The sequence below is a fragment of the Opisthorchis viverrini genome, assembly GCF_000715545.1.
Source record: "Opisthorchis viverrini unplaced genomic scaffold opera_v5_716, whole genome shotgun sequence".
NCBI classification, from domain to species: Eukaryota; Metazoa; Platyhelminthes; class Trematoda; order Opisthorchiida; family Opisthorchiidae; genus Opisthorchis; species Opisthorchis viverrini.
The window spans coordinates 41427-66260 of record NW_008752385.1 but is presented as its reverse complement, the minus strand read 5'-3'; the positions used below and the strand labels follow the sequence as shown (position 1 = coordinate 66260).

At 39.8% G+C, this 24834-nt stretch overlaps 1 protein-coding gene across 1 annotated transcript in view; it reads left to right on the top strand.

Moving 5' to 3' along the window:
- The window catches only part of T265_15670 (hypothetical protein), a gene marked incomplete at both ends in the record, with an annotated part of 55182 nt that overhangs the window by 2811 nt on the left and 27537 nt on the right, over positions 1–24834 (top strand). The window contains 2 exons of the mRNA XM_009178913.1: positions 1525–1640; positions 15068–15254. Coding sequence (XP_009177177.1) covers positions 1525–1640; positions 15068–15254 — 303 coding nt within the window. The remainder of the gene's footprint in view (positions 1–1524; positions 1641–15067; positions 15255–24834) is intronic.

Below are 24834 nucleotides of genomic sequence, written 5' to 3'. Positions count from 1 at the left end.
CATATTATTGCTATTTTTCGCAAAATATGCAGTGAATATTCCTATTCTGTTTACAGATCACAGGAGAATTATCTGACCCACCTTTGGTTTTGTTAGCTGTAGTTTTGCACATTTTAATCGTGATTATAAAATTGCAATTGTTATAAGAATATACTGTTATTAAAATTTTAATAAATCTGCTTTACAACGTTGCACCTCTAGTGGTTATTGAACTGTAATATGACTGATCCTGGAATACATTAATGAGGTGTCTTATAATATCCTGGAATCGGATTGAGCAATCACTTTTCAAGTCATGTAAGTTACAATCGTTAACCGTTACTCTTTTACACATAGCGATATGTCCTCTTATACGTCGTGCAACATGTCGTTTCTATAAAAGTTGTGGATTCCTAGTTTTTTCATTAACATTTGGTAACGCTATTTTGTCCAACGAATATTACAGGAATGCACAAAATTTTTAGCTCCGTTCAAAGTAATTCGCACCTCAAATATTCTGCAAGATTAATGTGGACTATCATGCTTTGTCTCCTTCTTCATTTCGGTAGAATTCTGTGGGATCCAACAATACAAAATATTTTAATAATGCCCATGTTTTGTTTGAAGTGACACTGCAATTGCACAGCGTCTTTAGATTAATAAAGCATTGGTTTCCGAGTAAACGTATACATTGCTGACCAGTGAGTTTCCGGTTTCACGTATATAAAAGCTGTGTAGTATTCTGGATAGCCTAGCTTTATACGATGATTACTGCTAGACGGAACCAGAACAAAATATTGCACCATAATGGAAACCATGTGAACAAAAAGCGAACAAATCACAAAAAAATCGCGAAGAACAATGTTACTGATAAAATCATTGAGTGAATGACAAGCTGGGCCTACCAAAATATCCGTAAATGGATATAGCTGGAGTGACAAGCAGGATGTAGCTCACACAAATCATAAAAACACTTTCTAGGAATCAACCGCAACCCAAGTGCTTTGGGTTGCTACACGTAGGAACGTTCACGTGATATCTGCGTTTCACGCATCTTATAGGACAACACCCAATTCAGTGTCAAAAAGCAAGAAAAAGTCTCACCTTCCGCGAAACATCCCACAACTTGTAAGCAATAATTTGAAAAGTTAATTGCGTACATAATTTAATATTTCTTTGTTGTATAATCCGAATTCAAATTCTCATTGATACTGGAAGCTGCTGTATTCAGTTCACGGGTGTTCAGATAGATTATTGCACAGATGGTAGAGCCAAAAGTTATACTACGTCAAGATTATTAATCACACGTACCCACTGTTTTATTGCCCGGCAATTATTTTGCAGCAGGTATTCACACAGGAAGATACGGAAAATGGCTGTTAATAACCTCCTAGTAAGCTCGTTAATGAACACAAACGGCTTCCCGCACTCATGATATTCTGTTGCGACAGCGCGCGTTCAACAGTCCTCTCAGAAAATAGCAGCTTCTTATTAAATGTTGATATGGGAATCGCTGTTTTCATCGTCTGTTTTACTGATTTTTAGAGGACACGGGAGGTCTATGCGCATATCAGAATTATCATCGATGATATGCTAATCTATCGTTCCAGTGTTTGGAATAAAAGGTTGATTATAAACGAGCAACTGATTTACTACCTCAAGTATGTTATATATATGTTCAAAGAAAGAATACAACGACCTGGATAGAAATGCTTAGTGAGACACTTCGGATAAACGGCACAGTCTTCGTTCGAGCATTTCTGCAGTCAGTTTCTGCGTTCCAACTCAAAGAATCCCAAGGCTTTACAGAAAAATCAACTATGCCGTGAACCACATAGGCAATTGTCTTCTCTATGCAGCATACAGTGATCACACACTCAACATTGTCTGAATACAGTTCGTTTAGAATTTGATTTTTAAATTTCGTTGCATTCAACAGAAGGGTGTGGTCAAACATAACGTAAACTAAAGTGATTTAAACACAAAGTGTTTACGAGTTATGCTTTAAGGCCACAGTATTATTCATAACAAAAAATTGCTCACCGTCTCTCAAACAGAATTTAGCTTTGAGCATGCGTTTAAAAATGTATCCGTATGTTATGAGAAGTAATATTTAAAAACTGTCTAATTAATATTGGCTAAAGTGAACTGATTTCCAGCAATATTTTTGTTTCCCACGTTAAATTATTCCCAATTTTTCAGCGACATGTTCGCAAAGCAACACAATATCTGGCAAAGGTCAATATGCTAAATTCCCTTTAGCTTTTTTATGCTACTAGTGTTTGCTAACCAGAAAGCAAGGAACGAGGCGCTATTTTGGGCACTTATCTCATAAACGAACTGATTTATGCTTCATTGCGCAAGCATTCGGATTACTATTCAAAACCGCTATATTGGGCACTTATCTCATAAACGAACTGATTTATGCTTCATTGCGCAAGCATTCGGATAACAACCTAGTCAAAACGTTTACGCCAGGTATTTTTAAAGAAGAGCATTCGTTTAACCGTGTTGCGTGAGATTGCTCCAATTTTACATTCTGCTTGACAAAACCCTAACATCTTCGAAATTTCACACCAAATATCCGTTACCATATGGTCCATAATTAACACATTGTTTATCTCATCCTCATTTGGTGAATAATTTGAACTCACGGCCTTTCGGTATTTTCAGAAAAGGTTTGTGAAAGAATCTCCCAAAGTATTATTTTGTCACAGAAAAGGTAATCGCTTACTGGAGTAATTCCAATATTGATTTATTTTCGCTAAGTCAGATTTGTTTTATTAATTTTTAAAAAATATAACAATAATGCGAAACCAGTTGCCGAAAAAACTTCACGGCATATATTATCATAATGCTAAACATTAGCTCATTGGATATCCACGTATTCAGAAATCCATGTACGGTGTCAATCCTAGAATCATTTAACCTATCCAAAACCATCTTTGTATAATGCACAATTTAGCATTTTCCAAAGCGGTTGACAATGAGAAAGGACATTCGAGACTAAATTTGAATTTTCTCAGGTACGAGAAACATGTCAAGTTCAAACAAAAACAAACCGATGCAGACGGCAAGCATGAGCGCTGCATGCCCTACCAGGAAACACAACGAGCACTATGGATAAAATGCTGTATTTTGGTGACACTACCAAATTACAAAAAATGTTTAGGGGTTTTGTGACCCGCAATCAGTCAGTAGTCTACCAGCGTAGGTAAATTTAGACATCGTAGTAATGCCAAATAAACGTTATAAGCAGCAGCACATTCCCCTTGGGCTTCGTTAGTGTTAACACACAGCACGTAACGCAAGTGTACTGCTAGTCATCTATTCCAAAAGCCCAACATGTTTACTCCAACTAATATGCCTAAATTTGGGAGAAGGTTTTAGCATTTTAGCGCAAAAACGTTCCGAAGGTAGCTGGGGTAATAAGATATGATAAGACCATAAGGTAATGAGATAGTGTTAAAATCTGAAGTTAGGGGGAAGAAAGTATGAAAGAAGGCAGTCCAGTAAGCGAAAGGAATATTTACGCCTAGGTCGACAAAATAGCTGTTGGAGGGCATAGCAATCATTACCGTGATATAATTCGGTGTATTAATGACATGTCTGTTGAATCACAAAGCCAAGAATGTAACCTGTTGCGTAAATAAATGAGCACATGCGCAAAATACCGCCTAAACAGATCTAAGCAACTGTTCACGATCTGATGTGGATTCTAATACACATCTATACTCCGCTACAATAAAGTGGCATGGAAGATGACAAACTTCAAGCGACTGAAGCAAAGACTACTTTTCCACATTGCCAGCTACCACATATTACTATCACAATAGCGCGGAAAAGCAAATGAAAAATTAGCCTTTTGGTAACATGTGAACTGTTGGCAGAACTGCTGGGAGAAAATATTACACTGTGCGAGTAATTTCTAAGATTTGCAATAATCTCCAGAATGTGTGCACGCACGACGAGGTTTAATAAACATTTTTCAACAACATGAAGAAAGCGACAAAATATATTTATTAGGCGAACTTTCAATGCCTGAAGGGCCTCAGATGTAGATATTACGGTCGGCCAATTGGTTGAGTACGTTGGAGCGCTAACGTTGATTTTTTTTAGAATTATACCAAACGCAGAGTTCCGTTGTGCATATATCATCTTCATTGACTATCCTGACGGTTAATGGTAACCAGTACGTCTAACGTGACCAGAACTCACCAGCTTTGGAAGTTTTTTTTTTGGAAATTCGCATCGTGCCAGGCATGCATGTAAGGGTATATTTTTAACTAGTGCAAAATTCATTAAAATGGAGATTAGGAAGCCGAAATTCTTACCGCCACTTCTACAACCCTCCCCTGTGTTGACGAAAGAACAAGGATGGTGTGAATCTTCCAGATAGATGCCTGCAAATAATGCACGGTTTTTATCCATAATGGTCCTCATTACGCCGAAGTTTTCAATGTTTATACATGATTATTTACGGATTGTGATTTTTATGTCGCAGTTGTCGGTCAGAACACTTGGAAACTCACCATCTTTTGTGAACGCCAAATCAGCGTAAGTTGAAGGAAAACGGCAAGATATTTGTTGATCTTAAAGGGTTTCCAAATTGTTGCTGACATTTTTCCGATTTGGTTCATTTTCAGGACGCATCAGGCAGATAAATAGAAACCATAAGACTAAAACAATTTAATTGATTTTGAAAGCAGAGCCGTAGTAAACCAAACACATAAGCATTGTCTGAGCAGCCGTGGATAAATGTACTTATCGACTTTTGTTCGGGCGTTTATTCAGATCTTGACAGATCTTGATCACCAACTCTGGGAACTTGCACAAATATTTGTTGCATATTGTACAGTTTGTTTATCAGTCTTTTATCACACATTCAACTTCAGTCAACAAGAAACTACACTCTGATTGTGTACATATTACTTGGTTGCATGCAGTGCATAAACCTTAAGTAACCTGTTAGGTGACTCGCAGAGACATGGCAACACATATTGATTCTAACTTACTATTTTGTATGCACATTTGGACTTTTGTTAACGAAATCAAACCGTTTTGAAAGGCACGTTCAGGAACCTATTTTATACTAAATTGCTCGACACGCACTAAGCACAATCTTCTGTTAATCTTTTGTAGAATCCAATCATAGGAAAGTTGTTTGAACTCTCATTCTATAACGATTGAAAATGATCAAATTTGTTGTATACTGTTGACCGCTGAACGAATCAGAGGATATTTGTTGTAACACTAAATTGATTCTTAGTTCATAACGTTTTGCATTCGGTCACAAGATTTGCCCAATCGCGATTTATATCCGCGCAATAAAAATAAGTCAACCTTTACTAGCTTGTAGGTTACTAGACGCTGAACATGTTGATTTAGGCGAGCGTGAAGTCAACAATAACCAGAATATACTGCTTGTTCGACTGTGTTTTTAAACTATTTCCATGCGTAGTTTTGTTATTTGCTTTTTCACCAATAATAAAAAAACTGGAATGTAAAAGTGTTTGTTAAGTTGCATAATGCGGGCGCGTGCACATCATATTTATAACTATTCTATTTATTACTACTATGATGCATCCAATATGGACGTGAGACGTATTAGCTGAGCTAGTGAAATCATGGCTTTGTCTGCCTACAGATTCCCTGGTGAACTTCTTGTGGTATCTACGGGCTGTTTTCCTACAATTTACTGGCACTTTATCGCAAGTCTTACCCTCCACCGAACGCGGAATCTCTTCGGAATCTGCAGTGAAAACAATGGTACTCTCAGGAGAATAAAATTCCAAATGTGTGAAACAATAGAAATTGTAACACTTTCCTATGAGGTATACATATTGTTGGCTATCTTCTTTTACTGTAGGTGTTGGATTGCCGTAATAATTAAACAGAGGGACATAGGCAAAGAACACTACAGCGCCGATGCATGAATGTCAACAAGTTGAAATCTGTCATAGACAGAATAGCCTAAATATTCTGATTGCGTAAAACATAAATCTGTGTTTCCAGTAAAAAAAAACAAATTCAACGACCTGAAAATTTGATTGGGACATCACAATGTCTGATGTTACGCGAAAAAGTGGGTGTTTTGTCCAAGCGTTGTCTCATATGTATTCACAGCAAAACACTACTTACGGTTTCTTATGCATGTTATTGCTTGTTTATTGTGAGCAAAAGGGCTGCATTATGCCCGCAAACGCCTCTTTCATTTTTTAGCTTTTTTAACAATATTTGTTTACCTTTTGTCAAAAATGACTTTTTACGCACGTCGAAGCAAATTATCACACGCAAAAGTACACATAAGGGCTGTCTAGTGTCTTGCCGAAAAGATGCAGGAAATATGAGCTTTAAAAAATGCGAACTGCATTCTCCCATCACAATTATCATTAGAGTCGCAAGCTGCTGCTCGAAGGAACAAATCAATGAACATTTACTTTATCGCTAATAAACATAGCCGGGTGCAGTAAGAACAAGATTTATGTAATCGCAAACATTTCAAGTTATATGTTATGTTACAAAAATGCAAAGGATTGCTTCTAGATAAATCGGGGTTCCGGTTGGGGTATTCAGGGGATAATGTTATAATGTTTCGTTGTCGCGTTTCAATTCCCCGTACCGGCCATGAAGCATGTGCGTTGATCTGGAAACAATACTGAAAGTTATACCAGAGGGTTGACGTTTGTTAATTAAGTGGTGCATGTGTAAATGAGGAGCACCGGCTGTTGATCAAATTTACTCGACTAATATAAGGAAAAATTAAAGCAGCAAACTGATCACGCATAAACGTCGAATGAAAGGTTAGAAAGCAATCGACGACAAATTGCTGCACATGTGTTATTAGCATCCACTACACTGCGTAGCCTTCAACCGTATTTTCATAATAATTATATATCTTTAGGATATCAACTTCAACCAATAACTGCCAGCAAATCATTTATCTTTCATCACCAGGGGGACAACTATACATATTCTGTTTGCACAACTGGACGCTGCAAAAAGGGCATTAACTTGACATGCAAAGACATGGCAAAACTGTACACATCACGTTTCTTCGGTTTCCGTACAAAGATAATTCACATTTCAACCCCAAAGAATTTAGAAACTCAATATATTTGGCTGTTTCACTACCATTTCACTCCCGTTTGCCGCAAGTAATTAAGAGAGTGACTTACTCGCCATTAGACATTCGGTAAAGGACATATCTAATAGGGGGAAAAGAGACTCGGAGGACGCAATACATTTTTGGATGCGGCTCTAACAAATTAACGAAGTAACATACGCAGGAAATCACATATAGTAACTGGCTTTAGAAACATGTACATTACGCAGGTGAAATTGTTTGTTTGAATCATTTTTGGTAAAACGTTTTTGCGGTACACACCCGCCAGCAGTTGCAGTTTGTGCTGATTTAATATTTGGTGTGAATAAAGAACTTCTCTCCAAGGATACAGAATCGAGATGTCTAGCTTGCGCGGTAGTGCTGAAAACAGGTGACCAAGTCCGTGTACGTAAACGTCTGCTGCTTAGATGATTTTTGCATTTGGCGCTTGGAAGTTCGGCGACGTACATAGTACTGTGGCTTATTTTAGCCTGGCAAAATGAACATGACAGTTTGAAATATATATATGAGCAGCAATTCTTGGTAAAATGATGCCTGTCGATGCAGGGAATTTAAACCAATCGACGAATGAGAAATTGCTGTATTACTTGTAGTGTCTTTTATACCTAGTTTAACAGAACTTGTTTGTCAGCGTGTACAATAAATTATTAGCAAATGATTCATAAGTATCTGCGACTCTTCTGTCGACGAAAAATTCGGCTTTTAGTGTAAAGCACCAATAACCTTTCATTTTGACATCCTATGTCTTTTAGTGGCGAGTCCAGTTTTGCAGAAGAGAGCTTACGTGTGAGAATTTAATATATACACGATTAAAACATCAACGATGAAAGTCTTGCAGATACGAGACAACTGGGGCAAAAAAAGAACCTTAAGCTCAAGTGTACATAGGATGATATACAGAACAATAATCCTCTAGGTATCCAAAAAATTACCAGGAGAAACAATCCTGGTAATGAGCACAAAGGACTCGTTAACCGCTGGTACACAGTTGATACATGCATTGATTTCCATTTGTTGAATAATCACAATAATACGCTATCAGCAAGCATGTTTAATAAAGACGTAATTGAAAAAAAGCTAACTGTGCCTCCAGGAAATTTGGGCCCAAGACAGCGACGAATCCATCCTGTGTATTACCATATATGGTTTTGCCAGTCGCAGGGTAGCTAGCGATTAGCCAACTAATATACCATCACAGAAAGACGGCCGTTATCATTTGTGGCTGGTCAAAAGAACGTGCACTTCTTCTGGGCAAAGACAGATTACGCAGTGAGAGTTGCTGAGTTAAAGCGTTAGCGAATAATACACATGTGGATGTATTAGCAAACCAGCTAAAGACAAGAAACTTTTTTCACTGATAATTGTATCAAGCCGAAAACACTAACCAAATGCGGTTCTTGATTTAAGATAGATAAACCAAAAAATTGCGAAACCCTGCTATTTGAGAAATGTATCTTTTGAGATAATAAATAAAAGTTCCCTTAGTGGGTTCGTGCTGGCTGACTTTAAGGATGGCTGAAATTCTTCAGACATTGCAATCTGAATTGCTATTTTCTCTCAATATATTGCCTACATGGTGTAGGTTTCCGACGGATTTGGGTGAACTGGACGCCAAAACGTTGCTGTTACCGTACATTTCCGGCACAATACGTATCTCAACAATTTGGGAAAATCACATCGAATGTCAAGCACTTTAATCATATAGTTGAACTAATGTGATTTCAGTTGACGTGCCGAGAAGAGTATTTTCCTATATGGGTGTAACTACGTGTAAACTCGCGTTTAACGTATTGCTAGCATCCTAAACTGTGCAAAGCGCTGCGTAAAAAACGTAAGCCTATCAGCTTTTTTTGCTACACTAAACAATAAATTTAACTGAGGGCAGAATACGGAACTAACTCTGCTCAACTTTCGTTATATCTGTTATCATTACAGCACAGTAAATGATACATTGCAAAGCAAACATAATACCCTAGTATGTTGCTCGTTTCGATGATGATACAGCGCGCCTCAGTTTGGCGCAGTGTTTATATGCAATTCCGTTGACTTATAGGTTACGGTGATTCGTAGTGAAAAGAGTATGAGGTGTCACAGGTTTTGTTTACGTGTGTTCAAATGAAGGAATACATATAATACCGGCAAACGCGCAAATTGTATCTATAAACGTCGCATAAGTTTAACACATCACACGATAAGTTATCAAACATCGAACACTTGGGAAATTCGGTCTCCGACGATAAATTTTAACAAGAAGGATATTAGCTTCCAATCTTGTTTTCACAACCTTAAGGACAAGATTTTCAACAATAGGTATTTATGCGTTACATATGTTGTCATGCTCAGGTTAGTGGTGTTTAAGGCAAGCTTATTGAGTAAAGTATACACAACCAAATGGCTCAACGATCACCCGGAAATTTCATTATGTGTGTGTTGTGCGCCTTTAAAAACGTGGGCATACATGTGCAGCTCACTTTGGTTCCATGTCGTTCTACAGAAGCGCTAAAGTAGTTTTCCAGTCGGCTTCTCCAAGGTTAGGCTCAGCCAATCAAGAAATGGATAGTTACGAATATTTGACACTAAAAGACCTATGACAGCTCTTGAACGGCGGATCAGGCGGCTTACAGAGCACGCAGGAAAGCATACGGGAAAGGAAAACCGGCATCCCGGTTAGCATGAGATTGGAAAATGGAGAGCCTTGATACTTGCAAAACGGGTCACACATAAACAAAAGATCTACCCAAACAGCAGTGATTTCGAAGACGTGGTCGATTACTTGGTGTAAACTTTCAACACTGCCCCTGTTAGTGGTGACCTGCGATGCTATAAAGAAAACTGCACGATGATGTTATATCCAGCAGGTTTCATCCAGCTGTGACAAATAAAGTAGTTTCCAATAATCTCGCATAACCTGCCTTTTCTCGGTATACGAGGTAAATGAATTATGTACAAACAAACCGATTCCATCCTACTTCTCCTTATATCGAGGTGGATACCATGCATATGATGCTTTGGATGCTTCGCCCCTGCAGCATCCAAAATGACTACCCAGGGTTATTTCCCACATTGGTGAAATCTCAAAAGGTTTGTCAGATCACCTTACACCCTTCAATCTCGCGCGGGGATTTTATAAATCATTGCAATTAGACACCAACATCGAATTTGCATATTGTATGCAAAACAGCGGAGACTAGGCAAATTTAATGGTTTGTTCTAGCAGGCTAGCCGCAACAAGCCAAATAATAAAAGCCCATTTGGTATCTCCAAGGACCAACGGCTTTATTAATGCCTTTGATTTTGTGACTCATGCCTGAGTCATGCCGCCCGTCTAAGGAGACATTTTAGTAGTGACCAAGGGCATAATGGGGATCACTATAGCAAACGGGCCATGTATGTTTTGCCCTGCTTGTCTTTTGTTTACCTGACATGCATTATTTAGAGCTAAGGATTTGAAAAGTGAAAGAACAATGCTGGTACAATGGGACGTAAAGATTGTCAAATGTCCAACGGTCTGGACAAATTAAGGCAAAACATTTTGCTTCATCGGAATACCGAAAACTTTCTAACTAGTGTATAAATCGTGGCAAGCGCAGGTCAAATATTTTGATTTTGGAGAAGAACAAACATTCGTCTCCTAATAAAAACACGAACTTCCTCGAAATATCCTCAACTGCACTTCGGATTGTGCTCGCATATTCGCTAATTGTGGAAGACCTTTGAAGCCAGATTTTGTATTTCAGTTTGGCGGTGATGGGCGTTCATTGATTTGTTAATATTCCATAGTGGTCTGTAACAAACAAGCTTTCAGATGCTACTGATGTTTGCGCAATTGCCGGTTCCATATATTTCTTACCATAACCTCTAGAACACGCTTTACCTCCATTATTATTTTGCTTTCTTGTAATCCTATCAACTGACGAATACCATGAAATTTGGTCGCTGGCCGCGTACAATCAAATAAACAATTATTACTTGACAAATTTAGGCAACAATATTTCTCATGCTTCTTAAGATATCGGTCATTCGCACATCACTGTTGGTTACGGATTTGCTCTTGCGCTACTCCCACACCTTCCGGGCTCTTTTTTCATACTTGCTAGTAAACCACGCAACTTACGTCGCTCGGGACATGTGTTCACTGAGCGTAAGGACAGGAAAATATGTATTGCGGGGATAAGCGTAAACGTAACTGAATACAACTAAGGATTACAATAAAAACGAAAACCTGTATAAACCCAGTCCCAAAAATTAATCTGTTAGAAGAACATTAACGTACGGGCTTTGTTGTTTGAAACAAATAGTAAGGAATTGACAGGGAGCCCAAAATCAATATAAAGCATCTCAGAACTTTTACGCAATAGCGCGCCAATGACGCAACGGTACTGGTCAGCGTAGCTCTTGGACGCACATTACTTTCACCCAGATAATTTGCCTGATGAACGACTGAACATTCGCAAGCCAAAACCATATTGCTAGTTTCAACCGCAAGAAGAATGCGGTAATTACACCTTGGGTGTACAAGCATATTAACATGATCAGTTTCGTGAAATAAATTTAAATACACCTGGCAAACTTGCTGACGCGCAAGTCGCAGCTATTTGGCAGATTGCAAAAATAACCCACACCCAAATCTTTTACCTATTTGTAAATCTGAACCCACTTCTCAATTGCAATCAGGTATGTTATATAAATGCGCCTGCAGCTGAATTATTCCACCTTTTTCTTGCTCAGTAAGTCTGACTAAGCTGGAAACTTCATTTATATTTTGTTTTTTTATTATTGTAACGTCACCTGTTTAATTATTACTATGGAGGCCAAAGTATAAATACGGCAATTTTTATTCCTCCTAAAATTGATATTTGCATTGAATATAAAAGCGATGGCGTAAGATGGTTATTTGATTCACCGAATATGGCATCAGCTGCTAATCACTGGAAGTGAAAGTAAACACACCTTTTTCCAAACCCTCTTTCACTTGAGCATTTAAAGCAATATAAGGTAAGAATAATGTGCATTATGTGCCAATAAAGCATTGAATTTGGGGATTATAAAATCTAACGTTCCTGCCCAATAGCAATATACTGTTTTGTGTTTGAGACCGGTGAACATAGATGGGTTTTGAACACATCAGCAAGCTGAGCATATGATCAAAACAGTCCGTTGTGCGCTATGAAATTCCGCATAGAAGAACACGACGCCGAAAACACAAGAACTTCATTTAGCTAACAAATGTCCTTTTGACGCCAGACAACAGTTCCACTTGCATGCCGAATTCAAAACAGCGTAAAGTAAGAATAGTTCGCAAGCATGACTTGAACAAAAGTAGCCTGGAGAAAATATAGGTTCTATACGCAGCAGACTATTTCGCTGTATTTGGCCACGTTAGATGTACGCATTAGCTGGTCCGAAAGGTAGTACACATCAGCGGCTTTAGAAGCTGGGTATGATTAACTTATATGTCACCCGTGATATCATCCTTAATTACAACGCTCTCATCAACCTCCGAGCTGACTACGGACGTTCTGATATTGCAATTACGAAATATCCGTTGTCGTTTAAGTACTAAGCTGGGTGATTTAAATGTAAGGAGTCAGTTTGCTTTTGGTACCGACTTTTCCTTAGTTTTTACGCTGACGCTGTATGACATTCAATACCGGGTTTTACTAGTCGGCCTGCGTTGAACCATTTTGTTACCTACCCATCATTTTCAAACATAACAAATATACACTCACATGTTTCCGTCTGAATTTCGGCTCCCGCTTTTTGTGGAAACAATACATTATTTCGCAGCTAACCAAGATGCAAATTGAGCGCATACTTATTCAATGTCGGAACGCGATTTGTATACGGTAAATAACTTCCATCGGTGTTAAAGTACTACGGTAGTGGCGCTAGGAGTGTACCTGCACACTCAGAATAGTTCCAAATGTAAAATTCATAGTGATGGCTAAATGTTTTTCAAACACATTCAGCATGCGATTAGAGCCTTGCACTTTTGGCTTACCTGAGTAATCGAAAGCGCAGACGAGAACTAACAATATTTTGTACGTCATTGTTTATCCAACCTTATCGTATATTGCAGTTTCTCATTACTTATATGTTTCCGGTGTCGGAGCAACTTTTGTCACACACATGACGTATTTGCTTGCGTCATGAGATCTCAGATCATGCTGATGGGTGTCACAATATTTCTTACTTACGCAATCAATACTGTTAGCTATTGTACCGGATCAATACACACACAGCTTATTCCACCCCTTAGATTGAACATGATATACTACCAGTAGATGAATTCACCGCTGTTTGAGCTGCCAATAATAGTTCCCTACGAAACAAGTCGTTTTCTGAAAGCGCTACCATTTGGGTCGATTCCTTGAAGTTGCTGAGAAACGCTTTGGCAATTTCGCGGCCTTGTTGAAATGGCTACGTCTGATAATTTCAGAAACAAATATCTCCCCACACTGCATTTTTACAAGCGAAATTTACTGGCTCATCACAATATCTGCAGCTTTAGCCATTAATTGTCACATTTTGCTTTGGTTAGTTTCGAGTCTTTCAACAAAACCTAAGCACACCTACTCAAAACGAAAGGCTTATTTTACGTGCGATTTGGAAGGGATTGCAGATACCCCTGAGGCAAAAGGAGATAGCGTTCTTGAAATAAGAGATGAAGGAAAGTTCTGCAACTACAATTGCCCCCGGCTGACTCGATGCAAGCGCTTCCTCCTCAAAATTATCCGGTACAAGGTAAAGTGTTTTCTGCAAGCTCGGATTTGTTCGCCTCTTCGAACATGCACGATACTGCAGACGATTATTTTCTTCTACGTGCTGAATATAAGTTAGCAAGGAACATCTTTGCTGAAGATCCCAGTGAACTCCCCGTTAAACATTATGCACGTTTTCTTTTTATTTCGGGAAGCCCTTTTTAACATTTCAGTAGATTTTGATTCTATGCCTATCTCAAAAAGCCGTTTATTTGTGTTAACTTGTCGGACCTTATGCATGTCATTCAGCTTCTGTCCCTTGAAACGGTCGATCTACATAACTACTGGAGTTTCGTCAGAATTTATGCTTACATTTCTCTGGATTTCGAACCTGCACCATCAAAAGACGATAGTTAGATCTCTCGATAAGCCTCTCAGCTTGCGTATCAGACTCGTGAATTTTAAATTCAGGAAAAAATGTTTGCTTCGGATTTTAGATTAGCTGAGACAAGAAAAATCTCCGCCAAAATGCTAAACCCCTCTTCGTATGTGCCCACCTGAATGACCGTTTCAGGATAGGAGCATAAGTGATGGAACTAGGGTGAATCACAAAATCACTCACCGCAAGACTATGTCAAAACTTGAACAATGTAGAGCGTCTTCACATACTGGACAAACCTTCGTGAAAAAATCTAACTTCATCCCACTATCAATACCTCCTTTGACCTTTTGGATGGACATGTTATGAAACACTCCCGGTAATTCTATAATTCTGATAACAGAGACTAAATCACCCACCTCCGGTTCAGTGCATGGCCATATTTACATAGCGTAAGTTTAAGGGGAAACGCCCATGAACCTCAACTTTCTCATGATTACCCTTCCGCCATGTACATATTCATCATTGAAGTCAGTTGAGGAACGGTTAGAAATACTTTGTTCTCGAAGACAATGAATAAATGTCTGTACATAGCAAAGTGCATGTTTTTGACAATGGGTCAGCTACGAGGCGTAGAATGGTGAGCAGTCCAAAAAATGCTAAACTAATGGACCAATCTGATCAGGTTTATAGCAAGCAAATGATTAAATTCTACCAGTCTAACCGGATCGAGGAATCGGGAAACTACATCTTACTTGCCGATGAAGCGACGGTGGTAGGCTCGCTGAGACATATGATGCTGCACGGTTTTCCAATTTAATCTGTGTTTCGATTGGATGCAAGGGCATGGCATACCGCTTTTTCGCATTTACCGAGCTAAAGTCCCGACCTAAAGCTGCCACCTTGGCGTGGTGGTCGGGCTTTAGAGCTGCAATTATCCCGCGGGCTACACTGGCTGAAACTTCGTTCCACAAGGTGTATCCATGCCAGGAAGGCCAAAGGGGAGCAGCCAGACCAAGAGCAGCGAGACCCCGTACTACAAGTAATCACGCTACGAGGCGGTTTGGGGGTAAGGTCGTACTGTCCTCTGCTACAGGAGTGTAAAGGCAGTAAGGTGTTTCCCCCTGGCGACCAGCATGTCCATATTTATGGAAGCAGGGATACTGCCTCACCCCGATGAACGACGAGTTAGAAAAGTTCCGCCCTAAAAACTGCACACTCCGATCGCTTAACGGCTGACCGTGACCGCCGGCGCATTATCCAATAACGTCGTAATACTTTTAAAACCAAAGAGCCCGGTGCTGCTCATAAGGCACCTGTTGTGCGCAGCCGCATCAGGAATGAGACAATAATCCCTTATCCCCTGCGCCCTTGGGTTAGGCCAACCACCTGCAGCCAAGCAGGTCGTAATGTCGGGTCGTCCGGGCGCGGTCCGGGTAGGGTCCTCAAAGGAAACCATACATTTTCCCACTGCCTCGTGGGTCAGACTTTTGAGTAACACGCTAAGGTCGGGGTCGCCGAACAAAAACCCCCAATCTCCCACTGCCTAGTGGGTCAGGCTTTTGAGTCACAGGCTAGGGACAGGGTCCCCGAACAAAAAAACCCACGTCATCACACTTTTGAGTCAAAGACTCAAGGTGAGGTACCTCAACCACACCCCCTTCCTCGGCCTGGGCAACCGGGAAGTATCATTTGCCCACGCGTCCACCGATGTCCTTTCCCAACTCCTTCCCACTACACAAGCAAACGTCGCTGGGCCATTTGACTGTAAGTCATCTGACCAAAGGGCCTTATGCTCCTCGCTGCTTACAAACATTAAAGAAAATAACGCTTTTCTAAATCCACTAGATTTTTTTCTATATAGGAGATTTCAGCGTCCTGCACCCCCCCAAATCATCGGTGAACAAAACTGCGGCAGCTACAACCACTGTACGACGAGTACGCGGTCCTTAAAGCTGACAATGATGATGATGATGATGACAAGCTACAATACGCTCATTAATATCCAATTATGGCATAGCGATTTACAGAATCCGTGACCCATATATGGTGAATCCAAGTGTGTTTGAAACTGCAGGGATGTGTGTATAACCTCTAAACACCTTCGGGGATACAGCGTCGTATTAGGCCCACTGGCACTGTTCATCGTTCACAGTACAGACAATGATTTTCAATGCAGAATAATTCCACAAATATGTGCTACAAATTCTTTTAAACCAGAGAGATTATCTATATTCAGGAGGCTGACTCTCAAGTGAACTTTTCGAGCCTTCCCAGGAGGTCATCCACTGGCCAACCCTAAAGCAGAAACCTATGTCAAATTATACTGGAAGTATCTTCTTCCGATTTCAGTACGAGTAATTCACGAACTAAGACCTCCTGGAACACAGATGCCCCAAATAATTCCCTGCATTATCTGCTGTAGTCCAGCATGAACTTGTAGTTAACCAGCGGGCATTTTAGATGAGTTACTAAAAGATAGATGTGTTGACCCTCACCGATGTATGTTATGCACAACTGGCAAGTTATGTGATATATCAGACAGCAGCCAGTAGCTATCAAAGCACGACAGATGAGAACACGACTACTCCACAGGCCAAATTATAGTTACAATGAGTCAGTTGCACAAACATGCTATTTTCTGAGTGGATAAATCAGTCGAATTCCCACACAGCGTAAAGCTTAAGCGGTAATAGAATTAAATTTTGCGTATTTATTCTTATTGTGTATTATAGAAAATTACCGATACCGAAACATGGATCAAAGTGGGCCCCTTTAAAACACAAATACTCATTGAAAAACTAAGAACGTCGAATTTCTAAGTTTTTATTCTAAAACGTCCATATGGTTTTTGGTAGTATATTCGGACAAGGATTTTTTTGTCTACCTGCTTGTGAAATCGACTTTTTGCTATTGTATGTGCACTTGCGCATGTAAGGATAATAATCTGACCGGTCCCCATTCCACAATACAGTGCGCTGTGAAAATGCATCGAAGACCAGGCTGCTTAGAATAGAATCTGGATCATTTATCCAAGAGTTGAATTTCATGCTGCGGGCGAATGAAATACATTAGTTTTACGATTCACATTTCGAGTGCGTAAGAATCGTTTCATCTTTGCATATATTGAAATGGGATTTCAAATTCATTTTCATTTTTTGTCAATCACATTTGTAGTTTTATCTCTATTTTAAACGTTAGTCAGCAATGGCAGTCCTGAATGATGCCACCGTCATCCAGCATCTGATTGGGGCACAAAATGTAACTCAAATTTATCTGATTGTTCCAGTAGTGAAATGCATACATATATTGTGGGTGTATCCGCCGCACAGACCAGTGATTGTGTGTGCGTATTTCACATCACGTATGGTCACCTAAGATTGTCATATGATGCGGTTCGCAGCACCGATTGAACAAACTAATTTAATGCACAAACGATTGCTTGCTGCAACTTCTATCCATGTATACACTGATGTAAATATTTCTATCCAAAAATCCTTTCATCTAGCACATACATTAAGTAGAATGAGTTCCGCTACCTGTAAGAGTTGCGGTTGTGCTACTAACCATTTTTCCACAGGCAGACGATAATTGTATGTTGAGTTAACGTGCTTGGGGGAGAATAATTAATTTCCGGGAAAATTTTTCTTATGAATTAGGAGCTACATGAAAACATTGAATACTATGTTCCAAAACAATTCCAACGAAGCAGTCGCATTTCGGAAACCTCTCGGTAACTTGCAAAGAAAACGTAGGTGTGATTGGAAGCTGCGAGTGGTAAGCTGCAAGCTAATTCGCGCTTTGTTTTAAAATTAGAACGCGGAAAATGCAAGGAATTCAACTTCATCAGATAAAATAATTACCTGTCGACAAGGGCATGAAACACCTTAAGCAAGCGATCCATCAAGACAGTATAAACCACATTTGAATGAGCGAGTCCAAGTTTTGCCCAACAACAGTAAACCCCTCATCATCAACCAACCTCTTGTTCATTTCTTAATACTGAACATGTGTTAATGCGACTTCCAATCAAATTTTTGTTGGCCACAGAAAGAGGATTACAGTGTTGTAGCAGGCTCACCGGAAGCTTTGCAGATAGGTTTCGCACACTTGACCAGTGTTTTACGCATAGAAATATTTTGCTATTAAATTATACTGGATATTGCATGTGGATGAGTTAGCTGTTGCGGAGTTCAGAGAAAAATTCGTAGACGAAATTGCATACTAGTTGTCTCCAACTATTGTGAAAATGAAATTTTCCCATATTCGGTCTTGGCAGATCGCAAAATTGACCGCAATATTTATTCGAAAATTTTTTAGCATTCCATCAATGGAGGAAGCTTTACAGTTCTCAATTTCAAAAGGCTGGTTAATCAGGTATACAACACGCGACCATTTATAAGTCAGGGTTGTATTATGAGCAGAAGTTGACATATCATCTGAAGGCAGCACAGATAGCGTTCAATTTGTAAACGTACAATTGATGTATGGGCCCAACTATAAACACCGCTGGAGCCATTCCTAAGTTTCCAAAATGTTCAATATATATTCGTGTTCGTCAATGCATCACAGATAGCAACGCTACCATGGATGTCTTAATTAGCACCCTGTATAGGGTTCAAGGAAACTCAACATATATACCAGGGTCAGGAAACAACGATGTGCCTTGTTAAATGGTACTTGGATAGCTCAATTGAAGCATCACCGCGCATTTAATAACCACGAACTATTCATCCATGGATGAAAAATGAATATATGCCTAACTTGAACAAAGTTGTTAACTGGAGAAAACTCGCATTGTTTCTACTTGCTAACACATGCATACCTCCGATATTACTAATCAAGAGCAAGACACTGACATCAGCATCTTGACCTTGCGTGATCAGAATCGTTTTAAAATTTCACAAGTAGGTCAAGAATTGTAATCCCAATTTGGATTGACCCAGGATATTCTCATATGGTAACACTAAATCGTATCAGCGGAAGACAAACGGGTGATAAAATGACGGTTACCTCCCACTGATTTACTGCCCCGATTAAATTTAATGCCAACTACCTCCATCCTGTGTAGTCTTGGTCACAATCACTTCATATCATCGAGACTGAAATAACGCCTTGATGAACATCTCAATAGCAGGTCATAGCAGTTGCGGTTTAGCCACTGCAACGACATATACAGAGGCAAAATACGGCCAAAATCACACCGATCGAGCCAGAACGCGTACCGACAGAAACCAAAAGCAGAAACTAAGAAACATGTGGCAGAGAATCTGCCAAACAAAACGCGACTGCCTTTGTCCAAATAACCTTCCACAAACTTTTATATATATATATATATATATATATATTGCAATGTATGCTCAAAAAGATAAGTCCACCGTTTGAACATTTTTATTTTTTACTGAAATTATATCATGAGGATGGAGCTCCAAGCTGTAGCATCAATTGCACAAGATATCGGCTTTATTGAAGTATTCCATCTCCCGATTTATCAAGTTCTTATTTGGTTTAACAAACGAAAATAAAATCATGGACACAAGCAACGTATCTAGCAGCTTGTTACCACCGATGTTGTGGGCAGGCAGCCAGCCTGCTAAAGATCGTTTCCCAATCGAATATTTTTTACCTTGTTTACGACCCTAGTCAACCGTTCGCCGCCATTCAATTTTAATTGTTATCGTGCGCGTGCACCGTCAGAGAGAGATTAGAAATCAACGTGGTGTGTTGGCTTGTATAACCTTGCTAACATTTGAGCTCTACTAGGGAGGTATTTGCTCGACACCCACACACCATGTTGGTCTATGGGTAGATGTATGACGAATGGATTCTGGCCGTCTACGCACGTTTTTTCTGTCTGATTACACTCCAAAACATTGTGGCTCCTCTTCCGCCTAGGCGATTTTTAGTAACGCACAAATTGATCCCTTGCAGCGGTGCTGTTGCACCGCTGAAGCGCGATTGTGCGGTTGTCTTGGATTGGACTCGATACGCCGGGACAATTAAGGCCACATACTTCGGATGCGTGCCGATCGCGTGCCGCAACTTTACCCGATGCGCAACTTAACGCCAGGTGTTGACGCAGATGAAAACAGTGCTGGAAAATTGCGCAAGCTCTTCCATCCGACTCGCTTGACTGCTACTTGATAATGTCTTGTCAGCGAAATAATCCGTGATCAAAACGTCTACCAGTTACGCATCAAAGCAGGACGTTTGAACCACTCGGTACAGTAATCCCAACAACAATTTAGTTGGCCATCTTTTACTTCTAATCGAGAATCCTGGCCTCAACACAGTGGGCCTAAATATGCAGCTAACGTCAGGTTCAAGCGTATATATATATATATATATATTAGGACAAATATGATTGTGAGGTGTTTATTCATCAGTGTCAACACTGATGCCGCTATCTCTCATGCCGATGATGATGATGATGACCATGGACGCCAACATGTTGCACTTTGCTGAGACTGGTGGTATATAACAGACTTTGACACATTTTTCCACAACTGTAATTGAAATCACGCTCCTTCACTGATGCAGCAAACACTTGCTGTCATGCAAATTTGGTACTCGACTTATCGTGTATGATCAAGATTCGTAATGAGATGTATCGTAAAACTGAAAACGCGGAAATATACATAGTTAAGCAATTAAAGTAGTTTATTCCCTTTTGCGTCTATTCGAACAAAATTGGACTTCCCGGGGGTTTGCAAACTGAGCCTCGTGTATTTCTGGTAGTTCAAAAAGGCATGTAAGCGTCTAGTTTAGGAAAGATTACGCAACCTTTTTTACTTCTCACCTGTATACATATTAGCTCCTCTTACCAGTTAATCATTTCGGCGTTCTGGATAACAAGCTTTTTGTGAGCAAAACAGTTATGCAATTCTATATTATATACGAGCAAGTAATTAAATTTTAGCTGTTCAGTGGTCACGCCAGGTGACACTATTGAATTGATGTAGATGAGGTCACGTGTCACTGTTCGAGCGGATTTATTTAACGGCGTTCATCTTACAGCCATTCAGCTGAAAGCAAAGAACAGGGTCCTCTATTCGAGTGTTTCAAATATACTGTGGTTTAAAACTAATAGTTACGCTTATTTGGCGGTGCTATCCAAAAAATGAACGTTGCAGCGTATGGAATTTATCATCATTAAAGCTTCTGTGGCCATCGAGATATCTGTTTTAAGAATACGAATGCACTGCACCTGACAAGGAGAAAAGGAAAGCATAACCGCCACAATAAGAGAAATGAAAGTGTGCGAGTGAAGGAGTGAAAAGCAAACAAATCTCCTTCATGTTAGAATCGCTTAAAAGATAGATATTTAGGCGAATATGCGTGGGGATAATTAATAAAAAGTAAACAGTGACAAATGTGTTAGCGGAGTAATGGAGTAGTGTACGACATGTTGTTTTTCTCCGGTCTTCGGAGAGTGCTACTGACAAAACCGTTTAGAATTTTGGGTTCAGCACACATATGTGTGCATAGTGTGGAGCCAAACGAAATTTGTTTTCTTGTGCAATGCATCAATGTAACTGAGCTCTCTGGCCTGATATTATTCCTGAAAATTCAGACTGTTTGGTGAACTGTCAGAGAGCTGTCGCAAATTATAAACGGACCAAATACTGATGGCCTGATAACTAGAAAAAAATATGGAGTCATTGAAATGTTCACCCTGCACCCATTTTTTGCTGTACAAGCGTAATTCTGGCTCTGTATTAATTCGCCACCTAGTTGAGTAGTCATAAAATGGTGAGCATTGTGCCTGTTGGCTGTGAAAATGATCAAAATTTCCATTCAGGGTACATCCTAAAGTCGGTACTATTCTTTTTTACTCCACTTCATGACGGCTTTTTAAGTCTCTAAATGATATTGAGCACCACTCAATGTCTGAAAATTGGACCCGGGTGCCGCTGTAATATGGGAGTTACCACGAGCAATCTAGCTTGACATATCGCTTGAAGCCAAGATGCTGTTCGTGCTAAGTGCTCAGTTGAGCATCAGAATTTCAAATTTATTTCGTAACATGGTGCACGGAAGTAAACGTAACGGGAACATAATATTCAATTCAGATTTTTAATTTGGGTAGGGTTATGCTGATGCCATCGAATCACATTTGGCGTGCTGTTCTAGAATAGTTTGAAAATCCGTATTCACTTGCACCCCTAAGCCATAGTCCGGCTAAGTAAAATTGCTAAAATGTAGGATCAAAATTGTCATAAGAAATTCTAGTACCCTGAGTAGGTATTTGTTTGTGTTCTTGTTATCAAATTGTGAGACGCTTGGCGGGGACAAATTGAAAGTCGTACAAATTATAAGGTTTTTTTAAACAACTGGCAAATAGCCAAAATGGTATCAGTCTTGTTGATATAATAACCACAAATAGAGAAACATACCATCAAATCTCGACCAAAGAAACAAAATTTGCCAGAGGGATGTGAAAGCTTTTGCGGTAGAGTTGCAGTTGGCGAAAGAAATTCGCCAGTTAAGTGTGCAGGTGCTGGTGCTGGCGCATTTAGCGCGAAAATTCACCGACGCGCCACTGGCCATGCTGCAATCGCAAGAGAAGGGGGAATGATTCCCTAGTATTTTAAAGTCTGCTGAGAACCTAAAAAATTTGACTGTAATCAGCAAAGGGTCTTTGAGTCCACTCGAGCGAGGTGGTGCGAGAATTATTGCATGTCCGGCCTCTGAAAGTATCGTTGTCGTCGTAAATATGGCTCACTATTCTATTGTTATATGGGGTTGATTTCTATCACTTCAGTGACACACATTTCCTTTATCAAAAAGAATGGCAATCGGGAGCCAAGTATAACTGATATAAGATCAGCAGTATTGCATGAAAGGAGAACGTACGTAGCGGAGTGCCAACGTTATTCGCTAGCCACGGAAACTGTCTGGAATTAGAGGAATTGTCGGAGGACTCAGTGCAACTAAGCAACGGGTCCTTCTGCATGAACTATTGGCTGTCGCGGACATAAAGTAGAAAAGAGTTGGAGCAGATTTTTGCCGGAGTGTAGAATTGGCGAATTACTCAAACGGAGATAACTGGTGACACTGACAGTTCTAAGTCCATCCCGGAGGCTCTTGTGAATAACTACGTTAGACTGCCCCAGTGTCATCCATCTTGCTTGAAATCGGTCTCACTCACTGAAACGTTCACCATAAAATTAGTTTACTGCCCCTGGTGGCTGCAAGTTTCGGGTGTGTCTCTGTTTCTACTGTATGCTGTCAGAGATCGCTGTCGACTAAAATCGTTTAAACACACAATGTAGTGACTCTCCAGTTTGGCGCAACACTCCGTTTGCCTTATTGCAATTTCAGCTAATTTGTGTGTCCACAGAGAATATGGTTTCAAAATATATTTCAGTTCACCAGCACCCTACAGTTGTTTCTGCGGCACGAATGCCTACTCGCTTTGGCATCAGTGCAAAGGGCCTTATTTATAGTATAACTGGCCTTATTTGATCCTGACAGGTACAAAACCTCACAATGTATTCGGCCATATTTATATAAGATGCATATTGGTTGAGCTCACTGCTCAAAATATTGGTGTAATAGTGCAAGCCAAAAAGGCCGAAAAACAACCACAATACTGCGAGTTGATCGAAATCATTTAGCGACGTTTTTACTTTTGCATCGGGACGATCAAATATCTTAAATGAAATGAATCTGATGAAAAGAGGTTGGGCCACTAGCAAATTATGCCATAACACAATAATGAATTAACCCATCACGCCACTGAGTGATTCTTCACGACAACAGTGCGGCGTTCATAGGAACTAACTACTGTGAACTTATCTGATGTTGAAAATTAACGAAATTGAAATGAAATTCGGAATCTTTTGCATGGGTCGACATTTCAGTTGTCTGGCAAGATCGAGCGAACCACTTTTTAGGTTGACGAATTAGAGAAGTTCGAGCCGCATATGAGGGTTTGCCTGAATCCCTGGAACAAGGCATGCATTGATAATATATACAATTTGCTTTCTTAAAGTATGTGTGGGGCACGAAGCAACTTAGAAGTATCCATCAGTGCCAAACCAGAGTACGTGGCGTAAAAATTATAGATAATTAGTTGGCAAGTCAAAGAGGGTATATTCCAACCAAAATATTCAAATACAAGTGAGGCGTTGAGTACAAGGGTGCAAACTGTTCCGGATCCCAAAATACGATAATCAGTTGGGATGATGGAGACTTTATTTAAACATTTGCCGTCCACCTTCACATAGCACTGCCACAACCTTGCCTCAGTTATATTATTTGGTTTCCGGATTGGTTCTATTTTTCGATTCGCAAGGGCTGGCGCCCGCCAATTATTACACACCAGAATTTTGTGATCACTTCCGTACAAACATGCACTATTCGGGCAGGGTTCCGCCTGCATAAATTATTTGAATAACAAATCAGGCACGCAAATGCAGTGCTCGTTCTGTCACATACCGATTTTTGTATCTTGCAAACTGGCTACGCAAAGCTTATAAAGCATATCCCAGGTCAATTTTGAGTGATTTTTGCGCATACTAAGATAAAATGCAGTGTTCATTTTAAGCGACTTAAGTATTATGTTACAAACATTTATTCCAATTCCAGACTAGCCTCATATATATATGTGTGTATATATATGGAAATATATACCTATGTACATA